Below are 24,186 nucleotides of genomic sequence, written 5' to 3'. Positions count from 1 at the left end.
ATTAACCTTGATCAACAGCTGAGGGAACGAAGAAATAAAATAGACCTGCAGTAATTCTGGTAAAAAAGACTGTAGTCCGGAAGCGACCCGCGAATGAAGAGAAATTCTCTATTCGCAATACCTGTCTCCGGGGCAAGACCCAGGTTTTGGGGAGAGCTCGATTCAGGTTTGGTTCGTGGTTCGATGACCGAAAACTGGGTCATAGGGAGATCATCTTCAGCTGTCAGCGATATGTACTGTACCACGATACCTTAGGGTACTCTGAATAAACAATGAAGTCTGAACTGTAGGGTCGATCTTTCTAAGCAATGGTAGAGCAGAGCGGGAATTTCCATCCGACTGTCTGTAGAGCTCATCCTATAGGAGACTGGCGATGTGGGTGATGACGGCTCTTCTCCACAGGAGCTTCGGGGTTTGGTGGGAATCGCGATCGAGAAGAGTCGGGGTGAGTAATGGGCCTTGATTTCATTCTCTGGATTTGTGATTGGCATGTGGGTTACGGTGGTTACATCATTGCTGTACAATATTCTTGATGTCCGATAAGTATATAGTCATGCCTTCCACAGCGCCTCCCGCCTCGTTTGACACTCCGCACCCTCCAATTCACACCTCTCTATTCTTGCCTAGCTGAATAGAGAATACTCCACTATGGCAACCACTGCAGCTGCAGAGGCTGCTGCCACCGCCAAGGCCAACTCCATGGCCGCGGATGGCAAGTTCGCTGATATGAAGAAGGATACCGTCGAGGTCAATGACAAAGACCACATGACCACCGACTATGGCATCAAGATCTCCGACCCAGACCACTGGCTCCGCGTCGCAAACGACAAGAGCACCGGGCCCGCGCTCCTGGAAGACCAGATTGCTCGCGAGAAGGTCTGTCTACCACTCTCGAGCACTTGAGGTTCATACTAAACGGTGTCCAGATTATGCGCTTCGACCACGAGCGCATCCCCGAACGAGTCGTGCATGCCCGCGGGACGGGTGCATTCGGTACCTTCAAGCTCTTCGAGAGCGCCGAGGACGTCACTACCGCCGGCGTCTTGACCGATACCTCGCGTGAGACGCCTCTCTTCGTGCGTTTCTCTACTGTGCAGGGGAGCAAGGGGAGCGCGGATACGGTTCGCGATGTACGGGGGTTCGCGGTCAAGATGTATACTTCTGAGGGCAACTGGGATATTGTTGGAAATAATATCCCCGTGTTCTTTATCCAAGATGCGGTCAAGTTCCCTGATGTGGTTCACTCTGTGAAGCCCGAGCCGCATAATGAGATGCCCCAGGGCCAGAGTGCGCATAATAACTTTTGGGACTTTGTGTATATGCATTCTGAGACGACGCATATGAATTACTGGGTGAGTTTACTTCTTGAAGAGTGAATGGATGAATGAATGCTAATAGTTCTGATATAGCAAATGTCTGACCGAGCCATCCCACGCTCATTCCGAATGATGCAAGGATTCGGCGTCAACACCTACTCTCTCATCAACAAGGAGGGCAAGCGCCACTTCGTCAAATTTCACTTCACTCCCGAACTAGGCGTCCACTCGCTCGTCTGGGACGAAGCTCTGAAAATCTGCGGCCAGGACCCCGACTTCCACCGCAAGGACCTCATGTTCGCCATCGACGCCGGCCAATTCCCGCGCTGGAAATTCGGCATACAGCTCATCCCTGAAGAAAAGCTTGACGACTTCGAGTTCGACCCGCTGGACGCGACAAAGGTCTGGCCCGAGGAGCTCGTTCCAATCCGGTACATCGGACAGCTGGAGCTGAACCGGAACGTGGACGAGTTCTTCCCCCAAACCGAGCAAGCGGCCTTCTGCACTTCGCACATCGTGCCTGGAATCGACTTCTCCGACGACCCCCTGCTGCAGGGCCGGAACTTCTCGTACTTCGATACGCAGATCTCGCGACTTGGTGCGAACTGGGAGGAGTTGCCGGTTAACCGTCCTGTTTGTCCGTATATGAGTATGGTCAACCGCGACGGTGCCCTGCGACACCGCATCACCAAGGGCACTGTCAACTATTGGCCGAACCGCTATGAGGCGAATCCTCCTGCCACGCCTGCTCAGGGCGGCTTTACCTCATACCCGGCCAAGGTGCAGGGATCGAAGCAGCGGGCGCTGTCAGAGAAGTTCAAGGAGCACTATAACCAGGCCCAAGTCTTCTACAATTCCCTCTCACAGATCGAGAAGTTGCACCTGGCAAAGGCCTTCTCCTTCGAATTGGACCACTGCGATGACCAAATCGTCTACAAACGCATGAGCGAGCGCATCGCAGCCATCAGCCTCGACCTGGCAAAGACAGTCGCAAAGAACGTCGGCGGCAAAACGCCCTCAAAACCCCTCCGCGAAAACAAGGGAACCAAAGCCAAGGGTTTGAGCCAATTGGAGTACCTCCCTTCGAAACCGACAATCGCAACCCGCCGAATTTCCATCCTTATCGCCGACGGCTTCGACTACAACGCCTACATCAGCATGAAAGAGGTCCTAGAAGCGCAGAACGCATTCGTCTTCACGATCGGCGCCCAGCGCCAAGGCGTCGTCGCTGACCAAGGCCAGAAGGTGATTCCGGACAATTTTTTCTCGGGCATGCGGTCGACGCTCTTCGACGCGGTCTTCGTTCCTGGTGGAAGTCATATCGCGGTGCTGGAGAAGAATGGCGTTGCCAAGTTCTGGATTACAGAATCTTTTGCGCATTTGAAGCCGATCGCTGGTCTGAATGAGGCGGTGCCGTTTATTAAGCGCCAGATCGGACTTGATGAAGTTCAAGCTGCTGGAAAGGGTGATCCTCTTGTCGATTCCTATGGTGTTTTGACCGGTCATGGGGATGTCGCGCTGAAGGTGTCGAACGTTGGGCCGCAGTCGAAGGGATTTGCTGAGCGGTTTGTTTGGTATGTTTCGCAGCACCGGATTTGGGATCGGGAGCTGGATGGTCTCTCTGATCAGGTTGCTGCTTGATCTTTGTAAATTCTAAACCTTTTGGAAGGGTTTTGGTGTTGGTGGAGCGCGTTTTAACTTTGCGAGGAATTTTGAGCTGACACGCCCGGGCGTTTCCAAATTGGATATAATGACTTATAGCAAGTGTTAGCTACGATATACGAAAACCATACGTAAGTTTAATTTGCACACTTCACTTGCTGTAATTCTGCTCATACGCGCGGAATCTTGCATTCTGCTGCAGCGAACCTTGGTGCCTGAGGTCGTGCTCTGAGTACCGACGTGTGGCACACATTCTTCAGGTGGATCGGCGCGCCCAAATCTAATGTCGTGCACCAGTAGGGCTGGGGAAAATAAATTCCTATCCCTAGAAATCCCCGGTTTGGTCGCTTTCCAACAAGGTTGCAGCCTGTGATTGCGGTCTCAATGAGAGACTCTTCAACAATCTGTGTAGGCTGTCCATGCAAAAACACTCAGTCGCAACAACGCAATGCTTTGTGTCAATATGAAGTACTTGAAGTACTTATCAAAGAAAGAAAAAGCTCACCCCTATAAAGTTTGGTTAGGACCCGGAAGGCCTCACGCATGCCGTTTGCAACATACCAGTGGCCGGACCTCATCGTGTCGCTCATACCTAGTTACACGATCATCGCGCCGAGCTTTCCAGCCTTTGAATTATTCCTTTTTGAACCGACTCGAGGTAGAAGTAAAAGGCTTTTGTTTCCTGCAGATTCTTTTGAGCTTCGGAAATTTCTACCCTGTTCCGTGGACTGTCCACACTATTTTGAACCTTCTTACGACGTCTTTCGATATCCAGACACAAAATACTGATCCAACGTGACGACTTTGCGCTTGATTTAGCGCCGTCGGTGTCTTTTGGAGGATCGGACACGCCCACTCTGCTTGGGACTCGTCTATCATGCCGTTCAGGTTGTCGCGCTCGACGCGTTTAATCGTGGTCATCAGCATATCGACGCTGTTTTTTCTAGGGGAGATTTCTGGTTCGTACTAATCACCATATATCTACTTTCTAATTGGTGCTCACGAAAAGATAGTCGGATTCTACACGCACTCGCTTGCGCTTATCGCAGATGCATTCCACTATGTGCGTCAAAAACTTAGCAAGCTACGAGAAAGATTTATCGCTGATTATTTTCTAGTTAAATGACCTGGTTGGCTTCGTGATTGCGTTAGCAGCGCTGAAGGTGCGTTTCGTCAACGAGACAGTGGAGATATATTCTGACAACTCCATGATCTAGGTCTCAGAAAAGAATGAATCCCCGAAAGATCTTTCCTTTGGATGGCAGCGCGCCCAGCTTCTAGGTGCATTTTTTAACGGAGTCCTCCTTCTTGGATTGGGAATTAGTATTTTCCTTCAGTCAGTCGAGCGATTTATCGCCCTGCATCGTGAGTACCCGTGCATATCCCGTGGAGCCGGATTCTGAATATGGCTGGTTAACGACATGGTCTAGGCATCGAGCAACCCAAGATTGTTTTTATTGTTGGGTGTATCGGACTTGGATTGAACATTATAAGCGCCTTATTCCTTCATGGTATGCATTTTGGGCAGTGTTGACGTGTCAATGCTAATGTGATCTAGAACACGGACATGACTTGGGTCCACCTTCTATAGAAGCTGGGTTATCGCCAACGAGCGATAGCAGCAGTGATTCGATTTCAAAGGTAATTTCTGAGAGCCAAATTTCGCGGACGCAATTGTATTGATAGAGCCAGCATCATGACCACAAGCATTTTACCCACGAAAAGCCTGGCGCTGTGTCGGGCCATGGTTATGACCACGCTCATGGACATATCCATGGACACAGCCATGGACACAACCATGGACACGGTGGACACGACCATGGCGATCTCGGAATGATGGGTGTTTTGCTGCACGTTATCTGCGATGCAGCAAATAACCTCGGTGTCATGGCTGCTGCCTTGGTTATCTGGCTCGCCAAGTATGATGGACGGTACTATGCCGATCCGGGAGTCAGTGTGGGAATTGCACTGATGATTATTGCTTCGTCGATCCCATTGAGTATGCTTCCCTCATCGATTCATCCAGCAAAACTAACAGGGCGCAGTCCGACGAAGCGGCCATATTCTGCTCGAGAGCGCACCAATGGGACTCGATCCGGGAGACGTACAACATGACCTTGAAAAGGTAATCACATCCTGCAGAATTCTTTTCTTTCTGTCATACTAAGCATTTCCCAGGTCCCTGGTGTCCAATCCATCCACGAACTGCACATCTGGCGCCTCAACCAGCAAAAAACCCTCGCCTCAGTGCACGTCGTCGTCTCTGATCCCTCGGTAAGCGGATTTTTGAAAACAGCCCGAACAATCAACGAATGCTTCCACGCGTACGGGATTCATTCCGCGACCCTGCAGCCGGAGGTACTAGTGGAAGGCGACGCATATGCAGCTGGGGAAAAGAGTTTGCGGTGCCAAGTTGTTTGTGGTACAATGTGCGAGGCCCTGACCTGTTGTGGATGAACATCAAGACAAATTTCCGTCTCCAGATATCAACCAGCACCAAGTGGTCGAGCGGTAACTCGGCTATCACATCTTCCTTGGTCTAGTGGTCATGATTTCCGCTTGTCATTAACACTGATAAGCGCGGGAGACCGGGGTTCGATTCCCCGAGGGAGAGTTTCTTTTTATACCTTTATACCTTAACGTTTTTTTACTCGATGTGGCGCGTGGCGGGTGTGAAAAGTCTGTTTCAAGCTCCACTTTCATCAACCAACACCAAGTGGCCGAGCAGTAACTCGGCTGACCCATCTTCCTTGGTCTAGTGGTCATGATTTCCGCTTGTCACTAACAATGATAAGCGCGGGAGACCGGGGTTCGATTCCCCGAGGGAGAGATCTTTTTTTTTGTTTGCTGTACCTGCACATATCTTTTACATCCGTAAATCCTTTAAAATCAAGCCTTCAGTATGAGTTTGGCATAGCGTTTTCGGTAACTCTGTATTGTATATGAGGGGTTTGAGCACCTCATATCGACAAACGGAATTACTCCGCAGCTGATCATTGCCTCAAGGGTCATTTAGGAAAATGGTTGTCGACAGCTAGAAAAAGCACAATCAAATGGGAGCCGCTCAATCGCTCCACTCGTCCCTGCGTGGTAGCCTTGCCAGCAAGCGCGGGGGTCTCCGCCCTCAAGTGCCTATCATAAGCCACGAATTCGCTCCGATTCCGCTTCATGTCCCACCAGGTCACGTATGCGGGGGACCTCGGTGAATGAGGGGGAAACAATTGTATCACTTCATCTCTCCCTTCGTCAACTATCCTATTTCAACCTCCCCGTCGCATTTTGAGCTATCAACCCCACCCGAGTTTGTGACCACCACCAACAGATTTCAAAATGACGATCCAACGCTGGGAACAGCAGGCGCAGAAAGGCAGGGATCTCCTGAATAATTCGGTCCCCAAAAAATGGCTCGCACCTACCGATCAACTGCCGCCCGTTACACAGAAGAATGTGCTCGACTTCCCGAGGAAAAGCGGGTTGTTGACGGAGCGCGAGCTCAGAATCACGGAGCAGTCGGCGACGGACTTGGTGAGCGAGATGGGGAAGGGGAATTTGACTGCTGAAGAAGTTGTTGTGGCGTTTTTGAAGCGGTCTGTCTTAGGACATCAGCTGGTGAGGAGGATTCTATGATGAATATATGGTGTTGTACTGACAAGATCTAGCTGAACTTCGCGACTGAATTCCTGGCCGACGAGGCCATTGCTCGTGCCAAGGAGCTGGATGCGTTCTATCAGAAGTCTGGGCGTCTGATTGGGCCTCTTGTGAGACACTGGCTCTATGACGAGATGATCTATCAGCTTGCTAATGCTCTTCGTGCAGCACGGTGTGCCTATCAGCGTGAAGGAGCATGTCGGGTTCAAGAACAAGACTTGCCATACTGGATACGTTGCTTGGTAAGCCATGTACACGCCTCTGATGAAATTGCACATACTAACTTGTATTAGGGTCGACAGAGTAATGGATGAGGATGCACACTTGCTTCAGCTTCTCTGGAAAGCCGGTGCCGTCTTCCACGTCCGCACGAACCAGCCTCAGGCCCTGATGGTACGTCCTGTCAATCGCAGCAAAGCCGCAAATCTAACAGTCTACAACAGCACCTCTGCTCGGAGAACAACATCACCGGCAAGACTTACAACCCGATTAACAGGACCCTAACACCAGGTGGTTCCTCCGGCGGCGAGGGCGCAGCGCTAGCCTTCCGATGCTCGCCTCTCGGAATTGGAACTGACATTGGTGGATCAATCCGAGGACCCGCTGCCTTCTGCGGTGGCTATGGCTTCAAGCCTACCTCTGGACGTAACCCGATGCTGGGTATTCACGTTGCTGCGGCTGGACAAGAAGATATCCACGGTGTGGTTGGACCTATGGGCCCGGCCTCAATTGACGACCTGGAACTCTTCCAGAAGGCAGTTATTGATCAGGAGCCGTGGGAGGATGAGACCTCGCTGGTGCCTCTGCCTTGGAAGAATGCTACTCCGAAGAAGGATATGACCGTAGCTATTATGTGGGATGATGGGTATGTTGCCCCTCGAAGCCTGTCGGGATAGCTACTAACAGGGAGCCATAGTGTTGTCCGTCCCCATCCTCCCGTCACTCGTGCTCTGCGGGTTGCAAAGGAGAAGCTTCTCGCAGCTGGTATCAAGGTCGTCGACTGGGAGCCATACAAGCACAGCTATGGCTGGGACGTCATCGTAAGTCCCCAGCCTCAAACACAACACTACCGTTAGCTAACAAATCTAGTCCGCCCTCTACTACCCCGACGCCGCAGGCCTACAACGCCAAATGCTCCGCACATCTGGTGAACCCCCACTCCCACTGAGCGACTGGGCCTTCTCCTATGGCCGACCTAACCCACTCACCCACCATGAAACCTGGAAACTGCATTGCGAGCGCGATACCTTCCGTGACGAATACAATGCGCTCTTCAAGACCCGCGGCGTGGACTTTATCATTTCGCCCAACTACCCCGGCGTCGCGGCCGTCATGGGCGAGTCGCACTACTGGAATTACACTGCGATTTGGAACCTGCTAGATGTTCCCGCTGCGACGATCCCATCGGGACTTGTTGTTGATGCGAAGTTGGATGCCCTCACCGATGAGGATAGGAAGTATGTTCCGCGCAATGAGGCGGATGAGAGGGAGTGGAGAAAGTATGAAGGTCCGGAACGGTATGAGGGTGCGCCTATTGCGTTGCAGGTTGCCGGTCGCCATTTTAAGGATGAGGAGACGCTTGCTGCGGCTAGGCTTGTTGAGGAGGTTGTAAGGGATGGGAAGAAGGGTCCTGCTGTTTAGTGGGCCTGGTGATAACAGATTACTGCTTTAGAGAGGAGTGAAACAATTGAAGAGCTCTCAAGTGTTTCATTGTGCTGATGTGCTTGAGTGGATGTAGCTTGCATCAAGGCTCCCGGCCGGACTTGTGCTAGCATAATTGCTGTACTGAACAGCCTCGAACGGAATGGAGGTTAATTAAATTATCCCTCATCTTTTCTGGCAACCGGAGTGATAGCAAAGGGGCCAAGGCATACTTGATACTCGCGTATTTCTGGGTTTGCGTAGGTTTGTATGTGAAGGGCTACGGTCGAATTGATTCAATTGAGCGGTGCTAACATGCTGTTTATCTGAAGCTTAAAGAAAGTAAACATAGGGGGCATCTAGCGGTGAACTGGATACCCCAGAAGCTTGGCGATCACCTGGTGTACGGGCATAGCCCAGGCTATATCCTGGGCTTCAGCCCTTTACATTGTACACCATCGAACATGAAGTCCGGACCAAGTATTCTGGAACGTTGAAATGTTGGGCACACGTGGGTGTGACAAAATTGAACACCAAATCCGTGCAAATGACCGTCGCTATAGAAGACAAGCATATAAAGGGGCCCTGAAGAACCGGAGTTTGATTAGCTGGTCTCATGATTCGGCCCGGTTCTTTGATATGAGCTGTTGTGCCCAGGCCAAAGTGAGCAATTGTCGTGCGCCGTTCAAATCATGGCCAAGTTAAGCAAATATTTTGCATCACTTAAATCCTGATTCAGCTCGGTGCTCTGATTTGGGCCTTTATATGGCCAAGTCAGAGTAGATTTTGTTGTATCATAGTGTGATAAAGCAGGCGTGGAAAAATTGAGTGGACTCAGATGGAGAATCACTTTTCGAGGACGAATGAGTGTAAGATTTGTCCATATTCAGGCATCATTTCGAGCCGCTTCGAGTTGTGCCGGTATCGGTCTTCTGTGGCTTTTTGTAGGAATCCTCTGTATGACATAAGAGGTAGAGAGGGCAAACAAGATACGAAAGAAGAGTTGTCGAGAGAGAGAAAGAAGATGATTGGAAAAAAGAAGATAAGTTGAGAAAGGAAGGAGATGCGTTGAAAGAGAGCAAGGTATAGAAAGACAGCGGTGGGGAGATATGCGACACCAGTGACCTCAAACGGCACTGTCTTTTCGTTTTTGTGTAGACATGAGGCCAGATTCATCGGGGTAATGTATCAATTGGACTAACAACTGCTTATTTGGCTGATGTCATTTATCCCAAATGCTCGCAAGCACCGAAAGACAATATGCAAAATTCTACGAGCATGTAAATACTGTACATGACTCGGATAATGCCGGGTGAATCTTGGCACCCCATTATATTCTAGTGCTCACGCCTTTGCCGCTTTTGATCACCGAAAAGCAAGACCAGGCTGGTCGGCGATCCTTCCGGAGTGAAACTGATCCACCGACTAAGCTCGATCCGGACATTCTGATTTGCTTATTGAACTAAAGTACTAGCCACGCGGCGGAAGGCAAGCAGCATGCAATTCGAACCCCTCCTGTTGGATGTCCGTGTTTACCCGTCTTTGCTTGATTCGTGGGGTTTAGCGCCATTGTCCACGCGACGATATAAATTCACAGATCTCGCGCAGAAAACAGGACGAGTAACTTGATAGTCACCGGCTATCCACTTTTTCAAATTGTCAAGTTTCGACGGCACGCAACTTGCACCTAAGATGAGTCACGTTGTCCTTATAACTGGAGCCAATCGAGGTTAGCCGACAACATCATCCCAGCGCTGAAAGTTTCTAGGTTGATTCGGTTTTTTACAATGTAGGCATTGGAAAGGGTCTACTGGCACATTACCTTGCCCAACCAAACACCACAGTCATTGGAACAGTTCGAGATGCCTCATCCGAGAAAGCCCAAGACCTCGAAAAGTTGCCAAAGGGCGAGGGCTCTGGTCTGATTGTCGTGCCGCTCGACATCAACAACCCATCGAGCGTTACGAAGGCCGTGTCTATTATCCAGACGCAACACCATATCGAGCATATCGATGTTGTGATCGCCAATGCGGGAGTCTGCACCCACTGGGGTCCGGTACAGGAAATGGCTGACGAGGATGTAATTTCCCACTTTGAAGTAAACACTCTGGGTCCGCTCAGACTGTTCAAAGCCACGGCATCGTTGCTCGAGAAAGCCAGTACCCCCAAGCTCATCTATATCTCTACCCTTCTAGCGAGCTTTTCCGGGATTGAACAGATCCCCACGCTGACTGCTGCTTATGGCATGTCGAAGGTGGCTGGAAACTTCCTCGTTAAGAAAATTGATGCCGAGAACAAGCACTTGATTACTTTGTCGGTTGATCCGGGGTGAGTTCAGATTTAAGAATTTCATTCAGGAAAGAACCAGAAGACTAATGCAGACGTCTCAAGTCTCGTTCAAACCGACATGGGTAGTCGCAATGCGCAGTTGGTTGGGCTAGAGAAGGCACCAGTCACAGTTGAGGATACCGTTCGCGGCATTACAAACCAAGTATGAAGAGCCCTGATTGCGACGACCAGATCAGTATTGCTAACGTCTTTACAGATTGATGCAGCGAAGAAGTCAACTACATCCGGCCACTTTGTCAACTCCAATGGGGAGAGTGTGGCCTGGTAGATGGGACTAAAAAGTCAAATGAATGGGTTCGGGTAAATCAACCATAATGTTTATACATCAAGTGAAGCATATTCAAAGTTCGTATCTGACAATGTCCTACCACTCTACTACCAAGAGGATCTGTGTCCTGCTGAAATTAAATTGATTATGATTATATTGAAAACGAGGTACTCTTAGGTAGACACTAAACATCATACTCAGTGTTCAGGGTGCATCCTCCGAATCTCCTTCGTCCACCTCTCCAATGTGGTATCCTCATCACCCCACGGCAGATGACACTTCGGCATATTCCTCATCCTCTCAGCATCCAATCTAGGGATGTAGAAATTATCATGACCCGGGTCACTAGTATTATGACGAAATTCGCCAGCCTTGATCGCTTTTGCACACTCGCCAGTCAAAGCAACATTAAATCAGTACTTGCACCACCCCATATCACCCGGATCTTTCCAAACATGGCCACAATTATCATCACATTCAAGTTCAAAAAGCAAAGCTTCCTCGAACGGGGGCCATGCATTGAACGTTTTTCCAATCATGGCCAGGGCGGCAGTGGCATTCTTCTCGTCGCCGAAAGGAATCGTTGAGAATAGAATGTGCCAGAACGCAGATAGTTCGTTGCCTTCATCGTCGTCCGACAAGGGTTCGAGGGCCAGTTGTCGGGATGGACAGGCTTCGCGCCCGGCGGCCTCGTCGTCTCCTTCCTGGTGGTAGTACCGAGCAGCGAACATGCGCGGGGGAAGGAGTTGCCATTCTGGTAATTGTTCGGGTACGATATCGACAATCTTTCGCAGGTAGCTCATTGCGAGCTCCCTGTCTCCGGCCAATTTGTCTTCTTGAGCTTTGTTGTAGTAGATTCGACCTAGGTTATACCCCACGACGAAGAACAGAACCACGAGGTTCGAGGTGATCTGTGGGAGGTTTTCATTCAAAGCTGTCTCCAGATATTCCATGACCCTGTTGATTGGTGGATTCGGCATCTTGGAAAGGAAGTTTGTGTAGTTGAATCGAAGGAGGTATGCGTATCGTTGTGGGTTTGTTGTTTTGATGCAAGCTCAATTGCTCCTGGGTATACCTGGTCAAGAAGACCGTAGCGTTCTCCTCCGATGACAATTCTCATTATCACCTCGTGGAACTCGTCGTTTGTTGCTTGGTCGAAGGCCATGGCTGTGAGGTTAGATCCGTCACCAATAGAGCGAAGTGTCAGGATGTCGGATACGTGTATCATCTAGTATCGAGGGACGGCCAATTGATGCATGAGATGGATTAACGAGAGTGTGTCTGTGTGTTCCGATCTGTTGAAAATGATCCAGGGGCTATAAACTGCGTATTACATCACAGTTCTTCCGAGAATGACCCGAATTACCATACAATTACTATTGCAATGTGGGTGGATGCTGAATAACCAAGAGCAGTGGAGAATCCACAGTATTTTACCTCTCTCAGAGTTGACACACCCCCCAGCATCCGCTCTCATTGCTGAGGTTATTCCAACAAAGTGTGGATATCCTCCATTCTCAGTTGTTGCAGGAACTCGGTGTGTTTCTGTCGTGGGAGCTGCTTTGTTAGGCCGTCCGCGGCCATATCCTTTGTTTCCACCCATTCAACATGTATCCGGCCAGTTTGAACCTCCTGTCGAAGCCAGTGATGGTGTATGTCGACATGACGAAGCTTCGTACGTAAATGAGGTATTTCCCTGGTGAGTATACCAATCGTTTGCTGGTTATCGCAATTGATCGATAAAGGGTGTTCAGGATCAAAGCGGATGGATAAGAATAGGCGCTTCCACATTTCCATGGTCTTCGCGGCTTCCGAAATCGCTAGCAGCTCTGCTTCCGTGGTGCTAGTGGTAACCGTACGTTGCTTGCTGGCACGCCAATCAACTGCTCCACCAAACATCTTGCAGATATATCCTTCTGAGCTCTTCCTATCTCTGTTATCCGCAAATGATGCATCGCTGAAGAAGGATACTGCTTCAATGTCTCCATGTGGACGTGAGCGATACGTCAAAGCAAGAGAACGCGTGTGATATAGATAGGTAATGACCCTGTTGATGGCGTCAAGGTGCTCAGGTCCTGGATTTGTGAGGAATTGTGCAAGCGCAGAGGTTGCTTTTGCTGCATCTGGTCTGGTGATTGTGGTAGCATATTGCGTTGATCCAACTTTCTGCTGATACTCATGGATCTGCTGTCGAGTTGCTTCTCCTTCATATGGCTTCAGTGCCAGTGCTGAGGGCAGTGGGGTGTCAACTTTGCGGCCATTTGTGAGATGGTACCGGCTTGCCATAGAAGAGATATAAGAGTCCTGACAGAGCCAGAGTGCTTTCTCCTGCCGATCTCGAACAACTCGGATTCCAAGAAACCACGCTGCTTCTCCCATGTCACGTAGTTCCCACTGCTCATTAAGCTTCTGGCGCAGTTCCGTTGCGCGTGTGCGCTGGGCTGGATGGTTGACGATGATGATATCATCCACATAGAAGAAAACAATGATGCCGTTTGTGGAGAAGAGGCAGAGGTCTTCCTGTACAACTTGTAAGCCAAAAGAAGTCAGGACCTTAGACGCTTCTTGTTGCCATAGCCTTGGAGACTTTCGTAAGCCATAGAGAGCTCGCTTGAGTTTCCAGCACTGCCTCTGTTCCTTGAAACCCTCTGGCATCTCAGTGATGATCTCCTCATCAATCCAACTATTAAGGAATGCATTGACAGCATCATACTGGTAAGTGTCAAGGTCAAAAGCAGCCACTAATGAGAAGACTGCTCGTGCAGTGCGTGCAGCGAGGGTTGCCGAGTATTTCTCCTCTGTGGTAAGTTTCTGGAGATCTCCTCGCACGCAGATTCTGGCCTTGAGCTTGCTGAGATAGCCATTGCTATCAACCTTATAGTTGAACACCCAACGGAGTGGTAGAATCTGTATGCTGTGGTCATTTGGTCGTTGTATGACCTCATATGTGCCTTTCCTCTTGATTGTCTGAATTTCAAGAGCACAAGCTGCCAGGAATCCCTCTCGGTAAGGATGGTTCATCATCTCCTTCCAGTTTCCTGGCTCTGGAGGTAACTCATCCTGATGCACTTGCGCGTGTGTGCGGGAGCTGTTTAATCCAGTAGCGAAGGCTGCGAGTACGCTATCCTCTTCCTTCTCAGAGATAGCTTGAAAGCTGACAAAGTTGTCATCCTCTCTTGTTCGTCGTTTTCTCGTTCCTCTCACAATGTTTCGTTCTGAAATGTCACCATCGATATCTCTAGGTGCTCTGGGAGTCTCCTGTGCGGGTGATGCAGCTGTGAGCTCATTTTGAAGCTGCTCAGCATGGTCATATGACTCCCGTGGCGGTGAGCTAGGGAATGTTCCTGGTGGAAGCGAAGGTGCCCGTTGCTGTGATGCTGATGGCGTTGGTGAAGGTGTAGCCATCTGTCGTCCCTCCTTCTGTTGCGAATTTGTTGCTTTTCCTGCTGAATGTCTTGCTGCTTGTTCATGCATGTTCTCAGCAGCGCTTTCTCTGCTTCCTGCTTCATTTGAGGAAAGAGGGACTATCTGGTGTTGTATCTCCTCTTCCTCATCCTGTTCAGTGATCCAAGGCATTGATTCAATTATATCGCTGACTGGTGGTTTGTCTAGTTCTCGTGGGTTGAAGAACTGGTTCTCATCAAAGACAACATCTCGCACTGCCCGTACAGCTCCTCTCTGTGGAAACCATACTCTCCAGATATTTGAGGCTTCATAGCCAACGAGATAACCGATCTCTGCGCGAGGCTCCATCTTCGCTGCATTCGGGATGCCCTGCTTGCGTACATACGCTCTGCATCCATAGATTCTGAGGTTGGCAAGGTTGACTCGTGGTGGTTGGTCTTGCTGGACATGAAGTGCTTCCTGGTATGGGACAATCCACTTTCCATCTCTCATCCTCGTGGGCGATCTGTTAACTATCCAAACAGCTGCTTTGACTGCTTCTGGCCACAGGTCTTTCGGAAGACCTGCATCCTGCAGTAGTGCGCGTGCTATAGTGACTATCACCCCCCCAGATCGCTCCGCGAAGCCATTTTGCTCTGGCGTTCCAACGACGCTATGCTCAACAACAAAGCCTTCCTCTGCTAGGAATTGCTCTACCGTACGACCTGCTGAACGCTCATTATCATAGCGAAAGGCTCGGATTGGTAGGTTCCACTGGGTCCTCACATATGCACAGAAGAGTGTCACAGCTTGCTGACAACCACTTTTCTTCTCGTGAGTGAATGCTGCATGGAATCGAATTCCATCCACATAGAAATGGGATAACCAGCGATCACCATTATAGGCAGGGTCAATTTGAACAAGGTCAAAGTGTATTCTCCCAAATTTCCCGTATGTGGCTCCCTGTGGTCTTCTTGATATCTGACGTTTCGCAGAGGTGATCTGACAGACCTCACATCGTTCAGGGTTACCATGAGAGTTGTCTTCACTCTTTCCATCAATTTTGACTCCATCCACCATCGCTGGCAACAGTTCAATCTTCTGGCTATATGCGTGGCCTAGCCGACGATGCCAGCGCCTGGCTGATGCTGCTGAAATGAGTGGCTTTTCTGACTGCTTGGTTGCAAAGGCTGCATCAGAAGAGCAGTATTCCATGAAGTATAATCCCTTTTCCTTTCGCACATGTAACACTGGACTGTCGCTGTTGTTGACAATGGCTTTCTTGCTAGGATTCCACCAATATCCTTTATCCTCAATCTTTGAATAGGATATCAGATTGGTATGGAAGCCCGGGGAATAATGAACATTGGTGAGCTCTACCACTTGAGGCTCGCCAGTTTGAGGGTCCTGGCCTACCATGTCCACAGTGCCATACCCTGTAGTAGCAGTCATAGTATCACCTGTTTTAACAGAGCTTTCCCCTTTGATGAACACTTTGAAACGCCCACGATCATTACAGATATGCAGGGTAGTGCCTGAATCAAGAATCCAGCGATTTCTGAGCGGTTTGGTCACCTGATGCTGACCGGTTGATGCTGCAGCTGCAATGAAGAAGCTAAGCTTCTCTTCTGATACTGCTAATTGAGCCTGCGCTGATGGTGCTTCCTTCTTTTTCTCCATCAGCTGCTTGATCTTCTGTTGATCCTGAGGACTCATTTGCTTGATAGCATCAGTTAAGCGCTTCGCAATTCCTTCTCTTGGCTTCCAGTCGTCACTTCGCAGGGTCTCATCAATATACCAGCACTCTGAGTAGTGGTGTCGAGGGTATCCGCATGGGCACTTCGTTCGATAAGTCTTCTCTGTTTTCCCAGTTGGCTTTGCCTCTTTCTGACCATCCAGGGTTGCGAAGGCCATCTTCGGTTGCTTCTTTCCAGAAGTGAGTGCTAGATCTCCACGGCGGCTGCGATAATCGGCAATAACCTCATGAAACGTAGCAGTCGTGTTCATACGAAGCTCACGTCGCCATCCCGAGCAGAAGGTGTCATCTAGCCCCTGCACAGCATCTAGGAAGTCACGAATAGCATCATCTTTCTCAATACAGTCAGGAACCTTGGCAGCTTTTGCCTCCTCATATAAGCTTTCCCACTGTGTGAGCCACTGATCAATGCTAACATCTCTCGCAGGTTGCCTGATCATCAATCTCCACGCACGTCGGAGCTCCTGTCGTCGATTCTCAGGCTTTGGCTTGAATGTCTCTGCCAGTTTCAATAGCTTCTTCCTTGGAGTTTCCTCATCGACAATAAGATAGTGAAACTCAGTGGCTACTGAACGGGTAATAAGGCTATTCATGCGCGCCATAGCCTTAACAAGCCGCTGTCGCTTTGTTTCCTGCCGCTCATACAGCTGTATCTGCAACTGCCATCTCCTTAACTCATCATCAGTGAGGTCCATGATATCCTTCTCTCTACCGCGATGGTCCACAGGCATCATAGGTTCCCGATGTGCGATTGGAAGCTGTTCAACTTCTTCGTCCGACTTCTCGAGGTCAAGATAATTCCACACATCTTCAGATATGGCTGCTGACCTGATATGTCCTATCCAGATCCTCCACTGCGATTCCGCCCGTAGTTTCTGATCGGGTGGGATCATTGCCATCTCCTCTCTTTGTGAATCGGCCATCCTGTCTTCTCTCGCGATGATACTGATGCTGTGTTGATGCTAGGTTCAAGGGTACGGGATTGCTGCGTTGAGCGCGGGGCGAGGTTCCAATTTCTCGCGTGATGCGTGCGTTCAGGGGTATCCCGATCGTGCGAATCGCTGCTGCAGTGCTGCCAGGGGTGGTACGCTCGCAGTTACACGTGTGCGGCGCGGCTAACCGGGCTCATAACTGTCAGGATGTCGGATACGTGTATCATCTAGTATCGAGGGACGGCCAATTGATGCATGAGATGGATTAACGAGAGTGTGTCTGTGTGTTCCGATCTGTTGAAAATGATCCAGGGGCTATAAACTGCGTATTACATCACAGTTCTTCCGAGAATGACCCGAATTACCATACAATTACTATTGCAATGTGGGTGGATGCTGAATAACCAAGAGCAGTGGAGAATCCACAGTATTTTACCTCTCTCAGAGTTGACACGAAGTTTATCCAGGAGTTCGATAACATCGCCCCACCTCTCGCTGGAACAATACTTGAACAGAATTTGCTGTGCACTTTGGTAGTGAGTGGGGTTGTAGTCAATGCACTTTGACTGTGTCTTGACAGCATTTTCGGATTGGCTGTTGTTCCAGTACCGGAAGCCCAGATCGAAGGCAATTTCAGCTAGAATATGGCTGTTAGTTTCCAACCAGGTGGAGTCCTTTTCAAACTTCTTCATAAGGTCACTGAGGATTTGAATTGCCTCTGCATCTGACTAGACCTGTCTGGCGAGTGTGTGTGACACTCTCAAGTTCGAAGGAACCAGAAACAGTACATGACGACAGCGTCCTTCTGCTTCCGACTCCTTAGCAAAGCCGTCTAGTACAAATGCCATCTGAACCTCCCCGAGTGAATCAGGTTTGGAAGACCAAGCGCGGTTTGAGCCCATTTTTCTGCATCGTAAATCTGCTCCAAGGAAGGCTTCTCAACTAAACCAGTTTCAGAATCGTTTGGCTTGACGAAATTTATTGCGTTAGAAGACTTTCCACGAGGCGACCGAGGATCTGTTAGCTTACCTTGGAAAGACACTGGAGAATAAAATGGAACATCGATTTCGCCAAAGGCGCAGTTGAAGGCTCCTTGAAGCAAAGCTCCGCAATTGGATTCGCAGTTGGAAACAAAAGCACTTCAAACTGACTGCTGACACTATCCAGCAGCCTGGTAGTCCATGCCCTGGCAGGCCCGTCAAGTTCGGCAGCAACAGCGGAATTCCCAAGCCACGTCTTGATTTCTTCGACGTCAGCACCCTACAGAATCCAAGACGGGAAAGCCGGTGCAGGCTTGTTAGACCAGAAGAGGTTGTTAATACGCGCTGTTAAGCAGAAAAGCTCCACCAGATCCGGTCCAAGATTGCTCTTCAAATCATGATCAACCAGAGCCAGGTCATCCTTGGATAAGTGGTGAACCAATTGGCGGGCTGCGTATACCTGCAAGACAGTCAATCTCGCATTTGCTTCTCTAGCCAAACACGGAGACAGCTAGCTGCGATTCGGATGTGCGCTCTGTCCTTGTCCTCCTGGTAGATCTGGATTTTATTACCAGCCAAATTTTGCTCTAGCTCGAGTTTTTGGAGAAGAGCGGGTGGAAAGACGTTGTTTAAGAAGTGCTGAACGACGTTGATATCACTGGAATGGTTACTCGTGTCGTTCTGTTCGTTGTGTGCGCCGATTTGACGTCGACTTGGGATTGCGCCCAAGGTCTGTGAGGATCGGAAATCCACGAAGCCATCACTCTCAATTTCAAACAGTAGAAACTTGCTCTTGAAGCAAGCTTCGAGAGGACGAAGCGGAATCGCGTCGCTTCTTAGTTAAAGTACAGCTGTCATTTTCTCCGTTGACATTTGCTCCTGTGCATATGTGGTCCACAGAATGATCTCGTTGATCTCCGCCAGCTCCTCGGAAGTGCGAATTTGATTGAGCTTTTGTCTCCACCTTGATATGCTCAGCCAATTCCTTGCCTGAATTATCCAGGATCGAGTCAATGCCATCCACGTAGTCCAAGGCATTAATATCGTTCAAGGCTCAGTCGATCTTGTGATAGTTGCTACCAGTATGCCGAGACAACTTGTCGATGTTCTTCGCTCTCAACGCTGGCACACCGACCTGTCTGGTACGGGGAGGGAATTGATGCGGTCCATTCGTACGGTGATGAAATTGCGTAAATCATCTTCGCCTTTTTCGCCAATCGCGATTCTTGGGCATGTGATTCCCTTCTTCGCCAGATTATCCATGACACCACTCGTGCTGGTAATGGGAATACGAGTTGACAAAGTATGCAGTTCATAGAGCGTTAGTGTGAATTTTCGGCACCATCGGACATCGCATACAGAAGGAGACGACGGATGTGAAATATACTCCTCGCAGACGGAAAGCTATTGTTTACAGTGACATAATTAAGGAGATACGCATTAGCCGCATACAAGATGAGGTAGGTACCTGAGGTACCATAACCTTACCTTCAATCTGTATATACACGATAAATAGCAGGGAATACTCATATTTCCCCCTCACCCTAACGATCAAAGTATATACCCATGCCCTCTCTTTTGACCTTTAAGCGAAACTCGAAGCCGCGGGTGGCCGCGGCAACCTTCGCACCGCCTTCGCACGGTCCGCTCAAAGTAAATTGAATGACTCATCCACGAATTTATTCAAATATACATGTAATTGAAGAGCCTTTAGGTATATAATCGCAAGTTCACCCTGTTATCATGTGGTACCCTCAGCCAGACAATGTCGTGACCGTCAAGGCCTCACTCCCGACTCTTCCACTCCCGCCACATGACGCACGGTCCCCGTTGACAACAGACCGACTGCTCATTCGACCCCTTGCAGCAAGCGATGCCGAAGCACTATATGTCCTACGAACCCAAGAAGAAGTCATGAGATGGACCTCAAAAGGCGAGATCGACCCCAACATCGAAGCCACCCGGGAAAAGCTCAATCACTTTCTCCCGCCCAACGACGCCAAGACATTCAACTGTGCAATCTGCCTCAAGGACAGCGGAAAACTGATCGGAATGGGCGGCTGCCATCTGTACCCCGCAGAACATGGCTGGCCGGAATTGGGGTATATTTTCCGGAAGGAATTCTGGGGTAAGGGGATTGCGACGGAGTTTGTGAGTGCTTGGTTACGGGCTTGGGAGGAGTTGCCTAGGTCGGAGCGGGAGGTGAATGTCCAGAAAAACATGGTGAATGGGGAGGGGGCGGTGCAGGAGCATCTCATTGCTATTACGGAGTTGGCCAATTTGGGGAGTCAGGGTGTTTTGTTGAAGGCTGGGTTTGAGCGGTTTCGGGAGTATGAGGAGAAGGACGTTTCTGATCCTAATAAAATGGTTCAGCTTGTGGCGTTCCGTTATTTTCCTGTGAGCAGGAATAATTGAGGTGGTTGTCGGTACCTTGTGTGCTACTGGAGCTATTTCAGTGCTATGTGTAATATAGAGCAAATCTTATAGATGTGCTCCTTACTTCACGGCTAAGATATCTTACGTCTTCTCATTGCATGATTTCATCTAATTAGCTTCAGTTGAAGTGCATGAATTCGTAGACAGCTGATCACAAAGATGAACCGAAACGGACCGCCACTTCGGAGTATCCACGTAGGTGGTCTTGACTCGAACTTCAGTCACTGAAATCGGCTTTTCGAAGATATCAATCTTCTTATGACCAATGCTCGTTCCGTTTGAGACGTGGGAAAATGACACGGAAAATGTACCATTAGCATCTTGACTGTCAACAACCTTCGCCTGAACTTGATAAGATCGAATGACTTGACCATTCGTCTGATCTTCCATCAAAACGATCCGATCGATAGCAGTCGGATAATCAAACTTGATGGTGTACACACCCTTATCGTCCGCAGAATGCGCTGCATGTGGCGCTATTGGATTATCATAGCATGAGCTGATGAAATCTCCAAGCTGCTTATACCGAGCTGCATAGCTGGCGGGAATAAGTCCGCTTCGGTCTGGTGTGAGATCAAGCTCCAGAAGACAGTTGCGACCGACTGTCCTGTGATAGACATCGATCATTTCTTCGATGGATCGCAGTGGCTGGTCAACGCCGAAGAACCAGCGGTCTTCGGTCTGTAGAGTGGTGTCGCATTCGGCTGGGCAGAAGTAGGGACTTGTAGGGTCGCCACCGTCATTGGTTACGCCACTAATCAGTCAGTATTTTTGATTAAAACAAAGGTGCTGAGGACCATACGTTGACCAATTCTCCTCTGGTGCTTGTCCTTCTTCTGTGCCGATCCACCGGACTGTGATAGTGAGTTGAGATGAAACGCGTAGAATAGGGATGGGATTGCGCTTACTGGAATTAGCCGATAAACAATTGCCATCGGTATCACATCCGTTGAAAATAACTGCCTGTGGCTGGGTACTCTCAAGGAGAGTCTCGACCTTTTCTTGCTGAGAGCTACTATATCCACCATCAAACCAGATCTGGAACTGAAGTCAGTAAAACTCAGGGCTATATCTCGCGTCAGTTCTCTCACCTCAGTCAAGCTCCCATAATCCTTCCACAGCTCACCCAATTGATCCAAAACAACCTGATCATAAGTGCTATTCGTAATATTAACCTGACCAGGCGCCCAAGAGCCCGCCCTAACCCCCGAATTCTGCACATTCAGAAAGTTATTCACGACAACACTATAGTAAAACCCATGACCAATATTGTACTTCTGAGCCGAATCGACAAAGCTCCTCACAATATTCTGCCCATGCACAGGCGAATGGGCAATTGTATAATTATACGACACGGTCTCATTATCGCGATTTTGAAAAGTCACGTTGCTCGGCCAAGTGGTGAATCCGCAATTGTGCTTAGCAACCAGCGTGGCGTACTTGGCACCAAGTGCCGTCGTCGTATCCATCCATGCATCGGTGTTGATTAATGTAGGGTCGAAGAGATCAACGTTTGGCACGAGGTTGGGAACATTGTTGCAGCCGTCGATGTCGAGGTATGTGGCTATCTCGAAGTGGATGAGGACGCCGATTTCCTTGTCTTGGAAGTCTAGCTGTTCTTTTGTTGGTAAGGCGATCTTTGAGCCGTCGATCGGGGAAATTCGGTATTGTGGCTTGTAGGTGCCAGCTGCTGTCACTGCGGCGCATATGCCGAGGATGTTTAGATGGAGTTTCATGGTAAGCAGATTTGCGAGGAATTTGTCTTGGCTGCTGCATGCTGATCATCTCCAGAGCTTTATACTGTGTTGACAGCGTCCTAGTGATACACCCTGAGACGATTAGCGATGTAACATAACTAAGGATTCCTACGGTAGTATGTCGGTTGGAGATTGGAGCGGGGAAGCAATGCTGAAGATCGACATGCGGACTCGAGGCTGCTGTTGCATTTCTCCCAGGAGAGCTAAGCTACTGCGCTGAGATGAAATACCCGCCAATCGGAAAATAGGTGCGGATAAAACTCGGAATGCTTAGCTATGTGCGGATAATTGGGATACTGAAGTGGTCAAGATCACCTATTATGCAAAAGACCAATATACTAGCACCTATGAACCAAAAATCGAGGAACAAATTGCATCTGAGAGCTTTATCAGATGAAAGAGTGGCAGAAAAGATTGTTCAAGCCAGATATTGTGCTGAGGCCTGGGCTCACAACGGTGCATTAGATGAAGAAAGTATTCTCATCAATCACGATAACCCAGTCAACTTAAACAACCGCCGATAGCAGTACTTCGTCCACATACGTGAATTTATCTGATGTGAAAGTTCCAACGGACAAAAAGCCTAAGGCATAGACCTCCAGCAGAGAGAAGTCATTTCAAGTACAAGTCGACGCGAAATACAAGAAAAGCGAGTTGGGAAAAAAAAAATCTAACTACCTTTTGAAAGCCACAAACGGAATGATCTCCATGTAGCGACTCGCGAGCTTGACAAAATCAAATCAAGACCAACCCCGCATCAAACGAGTACCTCGGCAACCACAATGCCCAGAAACCACGACTCATCAAAAGCCAAACGGAGCTCCCGACACACCCAGTTCACAATCATCATGCAAACCACCAGCAACAAAATGGAAAGAAAATACCCCTTAATCCAACCAGAAAGCCACAACCCCCGACCACGCCTCCAACTCGTCTTCCCAGAAACCCAAAAACAAGTCTTCACAGCCTACATCGGCATCCAACACCACAAACAACCCACCCTTACAAAAGAAGAAACCTTGGAACAACTATCAGCACCACACTCCGCAATAAGCATCTGTCTCACACACCACACCCCAAGCTCAACAGAGCAATTCCTCCTCCTAGACGATATTCTCACCACAACCAGACGAAGACACACATCAATAATCTGGAGCTGCTACTGGACCTCAGAACAAGAATACAAAACCGCACTCGCAGCACTAGACCTCGTATCCATACATGCATCGTTGCCGGATCCAATAAAACCGCACATCGGACTCTGGAAGGAAACATTCGTCTCAGACACCGGCCGTCTCGAGACAGTCTATTCAAAATCAGATTATTTACCCGGACTTGCACAGTTGCCGGGGACGTGGTTGAAGGAGCATGTGAATACGGGGTACTGGGGTGCAGCACGGGATCGGATTCCTGATTCCGCTAAGGATTTATTTCATGAATGCTCATCACACGCCCATGAATCCTCATCCAACACCTCCCTGAGCCTCAACCTGCCAGTGGATATCGGGCTAGGCGTCTCGATTACAGCCACGAATCCGAACAATATAGTCCACATCCGCTCGGGACAATACTGGGCACTCTGCACACCCGACGAAAAAACAGCGTACACGGGAACCCTCGAGCTGAAACTCAGAACTGGATTAGAGCATCTATGGGGGTCTGAGAGTGGTGCTTGGGGTGTGCGGTACTTGCGGAACATTACCACTACACCCGCAACTACATACAGTCATATCCTACTAGACCCCAATCAGCCACTTGAAATGCAAGAGCTGCAAGAATCCTGCGTAACAGCATTCTTCAAATCCCTCACGCACCTCGAAACCTGGGCGTCGAAACACCCATCTCATCTAGCGATTCACGCCGGGGCCGTGAGGCATGCGCGGCGATTCGGGGATGGGAGGAAGTTTCGGACTTGGCATGAGGTTTCTGTTTTACGGGCGGGAGATATCGGGGTTGAATACGTCAATTGTCTTCCTGGAACGGGGGTGGGAATTAAGGACATGGTTGGGGTTGAGGTTGGGGAGTTATAGTCTATAACTAGACATGGTTTAGTGTAA

General features: G+C 49.4%; 8 protein-coding genes across 8 annotated transcripts; 6 read left to right on the top strand and 2 right to left on the bottom strand.

Moving 5' to 3' along the window:
* Positions 1–648: 648 nt before the first annotated feature.
* On the top strand, positions 649–2,957 carry catA (catalase catA; the record flags this gene model as incomplete). Its single annotated transcript, XM_056621705.1, has 3 exons — positions 649–876; positions 927–1,352; positions 1,410–2,957. The coding sequence occupies 3 exons, from the start codon at positions 649–651 to the stop codon at positions 2,955–2,957; spliced, it is 2,202 nt and encodes a 733-aa protein (XP_056472511.1).
* An 898-nt stretch (positions 2,958–3,855) lies between these two features.
* On the top strand, positions 3,856–5,435 carry N7532_009213 (putative di-, tri-valent inorganic cation transporter; the record flags this gene model as incomplete). The annotated part of the gene is made up of 9 exons (XM_056621704.1): positions 3,856–3,937; positions 3,992–4,041; positions 4,097–4,141; positions 4,196–4,343; positions 4,409–4,489; positions 4,537–4,619; positions 4,665–4,977; positions 5,024–5,103; positions 5,157–5,435. 9 exons carry the CDS (start codon positions 3,856–3,858, stop codon positions 5,433–5,435), a joined length of 1,161 nt encoding a protein of 386 aa, XP_056472510.1.
* An 873-nt stretch (positions 5,436–6,308) lies between these two features.
* N7532_009212 (putative glutamyl-tRNA(Gln) amidotransferase subunit A) lies at positions 6,309–8,267 on the top strand (the record flags this gene model as incomplete). The annotated part of the gene is made up of 7 exons (XM_056621703.1): positions 6,309–6,587; positions 6,638–6,736; positions 6,795–6,868; positions 6,920–7,019; positions 7,070–7,491; positions 7,543–7,666; positions 7,716–8,267. The coding sequence occupies 7 exons, from the start codon at positions 6,309–6,311 to the stop codon at positions 8,265–8,267; spliced, it is 1,650 nt and encodes a 549-aa protein (XP_056472509.1).
* Positions 8,268–9,959: 1,692 nt separating this feature from the next.
* On the top strand, positions 9,960–10,884 carry N7532_009211 (SDR family oxidoreductase; the record flags this gene model as incomplete). Its single annotated transcript, XM_056621702.1, has 4 exons — positions 9,960–9,996; positions 10,061–10,595; positions 10,659–10,758; positions 10,813–10,884. 4 exons carry the CDS (start codon positions 9,960–9,962, stop codon positions 10,882–10,884), a joined length of 744 nt encoding a protein of 247 aa, XP_056472508.1.
* A 413-nt stretch (positions 10,885–11,297) lies between these two features.
* N7532_009210 (uncharacterized protein) lies at positions 11,298–11,864 on the bottom strand (the record flags this gene model as incomplete). The annotated part of the gene is made up of 1 exon (XM_056621701.1): positions 11,298–11,864. One exon carries the CDS (start codon positions 11,862–11,864, stop codon positions 11,298–11,300), a length of 567 nt encoding a protein of 188 aa, XP_056472507.1.
* A 7,815-nt stretch (positions 11,865–19,679) lies between these two features.
* On the top strand, positions 19,680–20,351 carry N7532_009209 (GNAT family N-acetyltransferase; the record flags this gene model as incomplete). Its single annotated transcript, XM_056621700.1, has 1 exon — positions 19,680–20,351. One exon carries the CDS (start codon positions 19,680–19,682, stop codon positions 20,349–20,351), a length of 672 nt encoding a protein of 223 aa, XP_056472506.1.
* A 129-nt stretch (positions 20,352–20,480) lies between these two features.
* N7532_009208 (Glycoside hydrolase family 29) lies at positions 20,481–22,108 on the bottom strand (the record flags this gene model as incomplete). Its single annotated transcript, XM_056621699.1, has 3 exons — positions 20,481–21,126; positions 21,175–21,410; positions 21,464–22,108. The coding sequence occupies 3 exons, from the start codon at positions 22,106–22,108 to the stop codon at positions 20,481–20,483; spliced, it is 1,527 nt and encodes a 508-aa protein (XP_056472505.1).
* An 803-nt stretch (positions 22,109–22,911) lies between these two features.
* Positions 22,912–24,159, top strand: N7532_009207 (phenylacetaldoxime dehydratase family protein; the record flags this gene model as incomplete). The annotated part of the gene is made up of 1 exon (XM_056621698.1): positions 22,912–24,159. One exon carries the CDS (start codon positions 22,912–22,914, stop codon positions 24,157–24,159), a length of 1,248 nt encoding a protein of 415 aa, XP_056472504.1.
* Positions 24,160–24,186: the final 27 nt, after the last annotated feature.

This window comes from Penicillium argentinense, assembly GCF_028826775.1.
Source record: "Penicillium argentinense strain IBT 30761 chromosome Unknown utg000009l_segment0_segment0, whole genome shotgun sequence".
Taxonomy (NCBI): domain Eukaryota; kingdom Fungi; phylum Ascomycota; class Eurotiomycetes; order Eurotiales; family Aspergillaceae; genus Penicillium; species Penicillium argentinense.
This window is presented reverse-complemented; position numbering and strand designations above follow the sequence as displayed.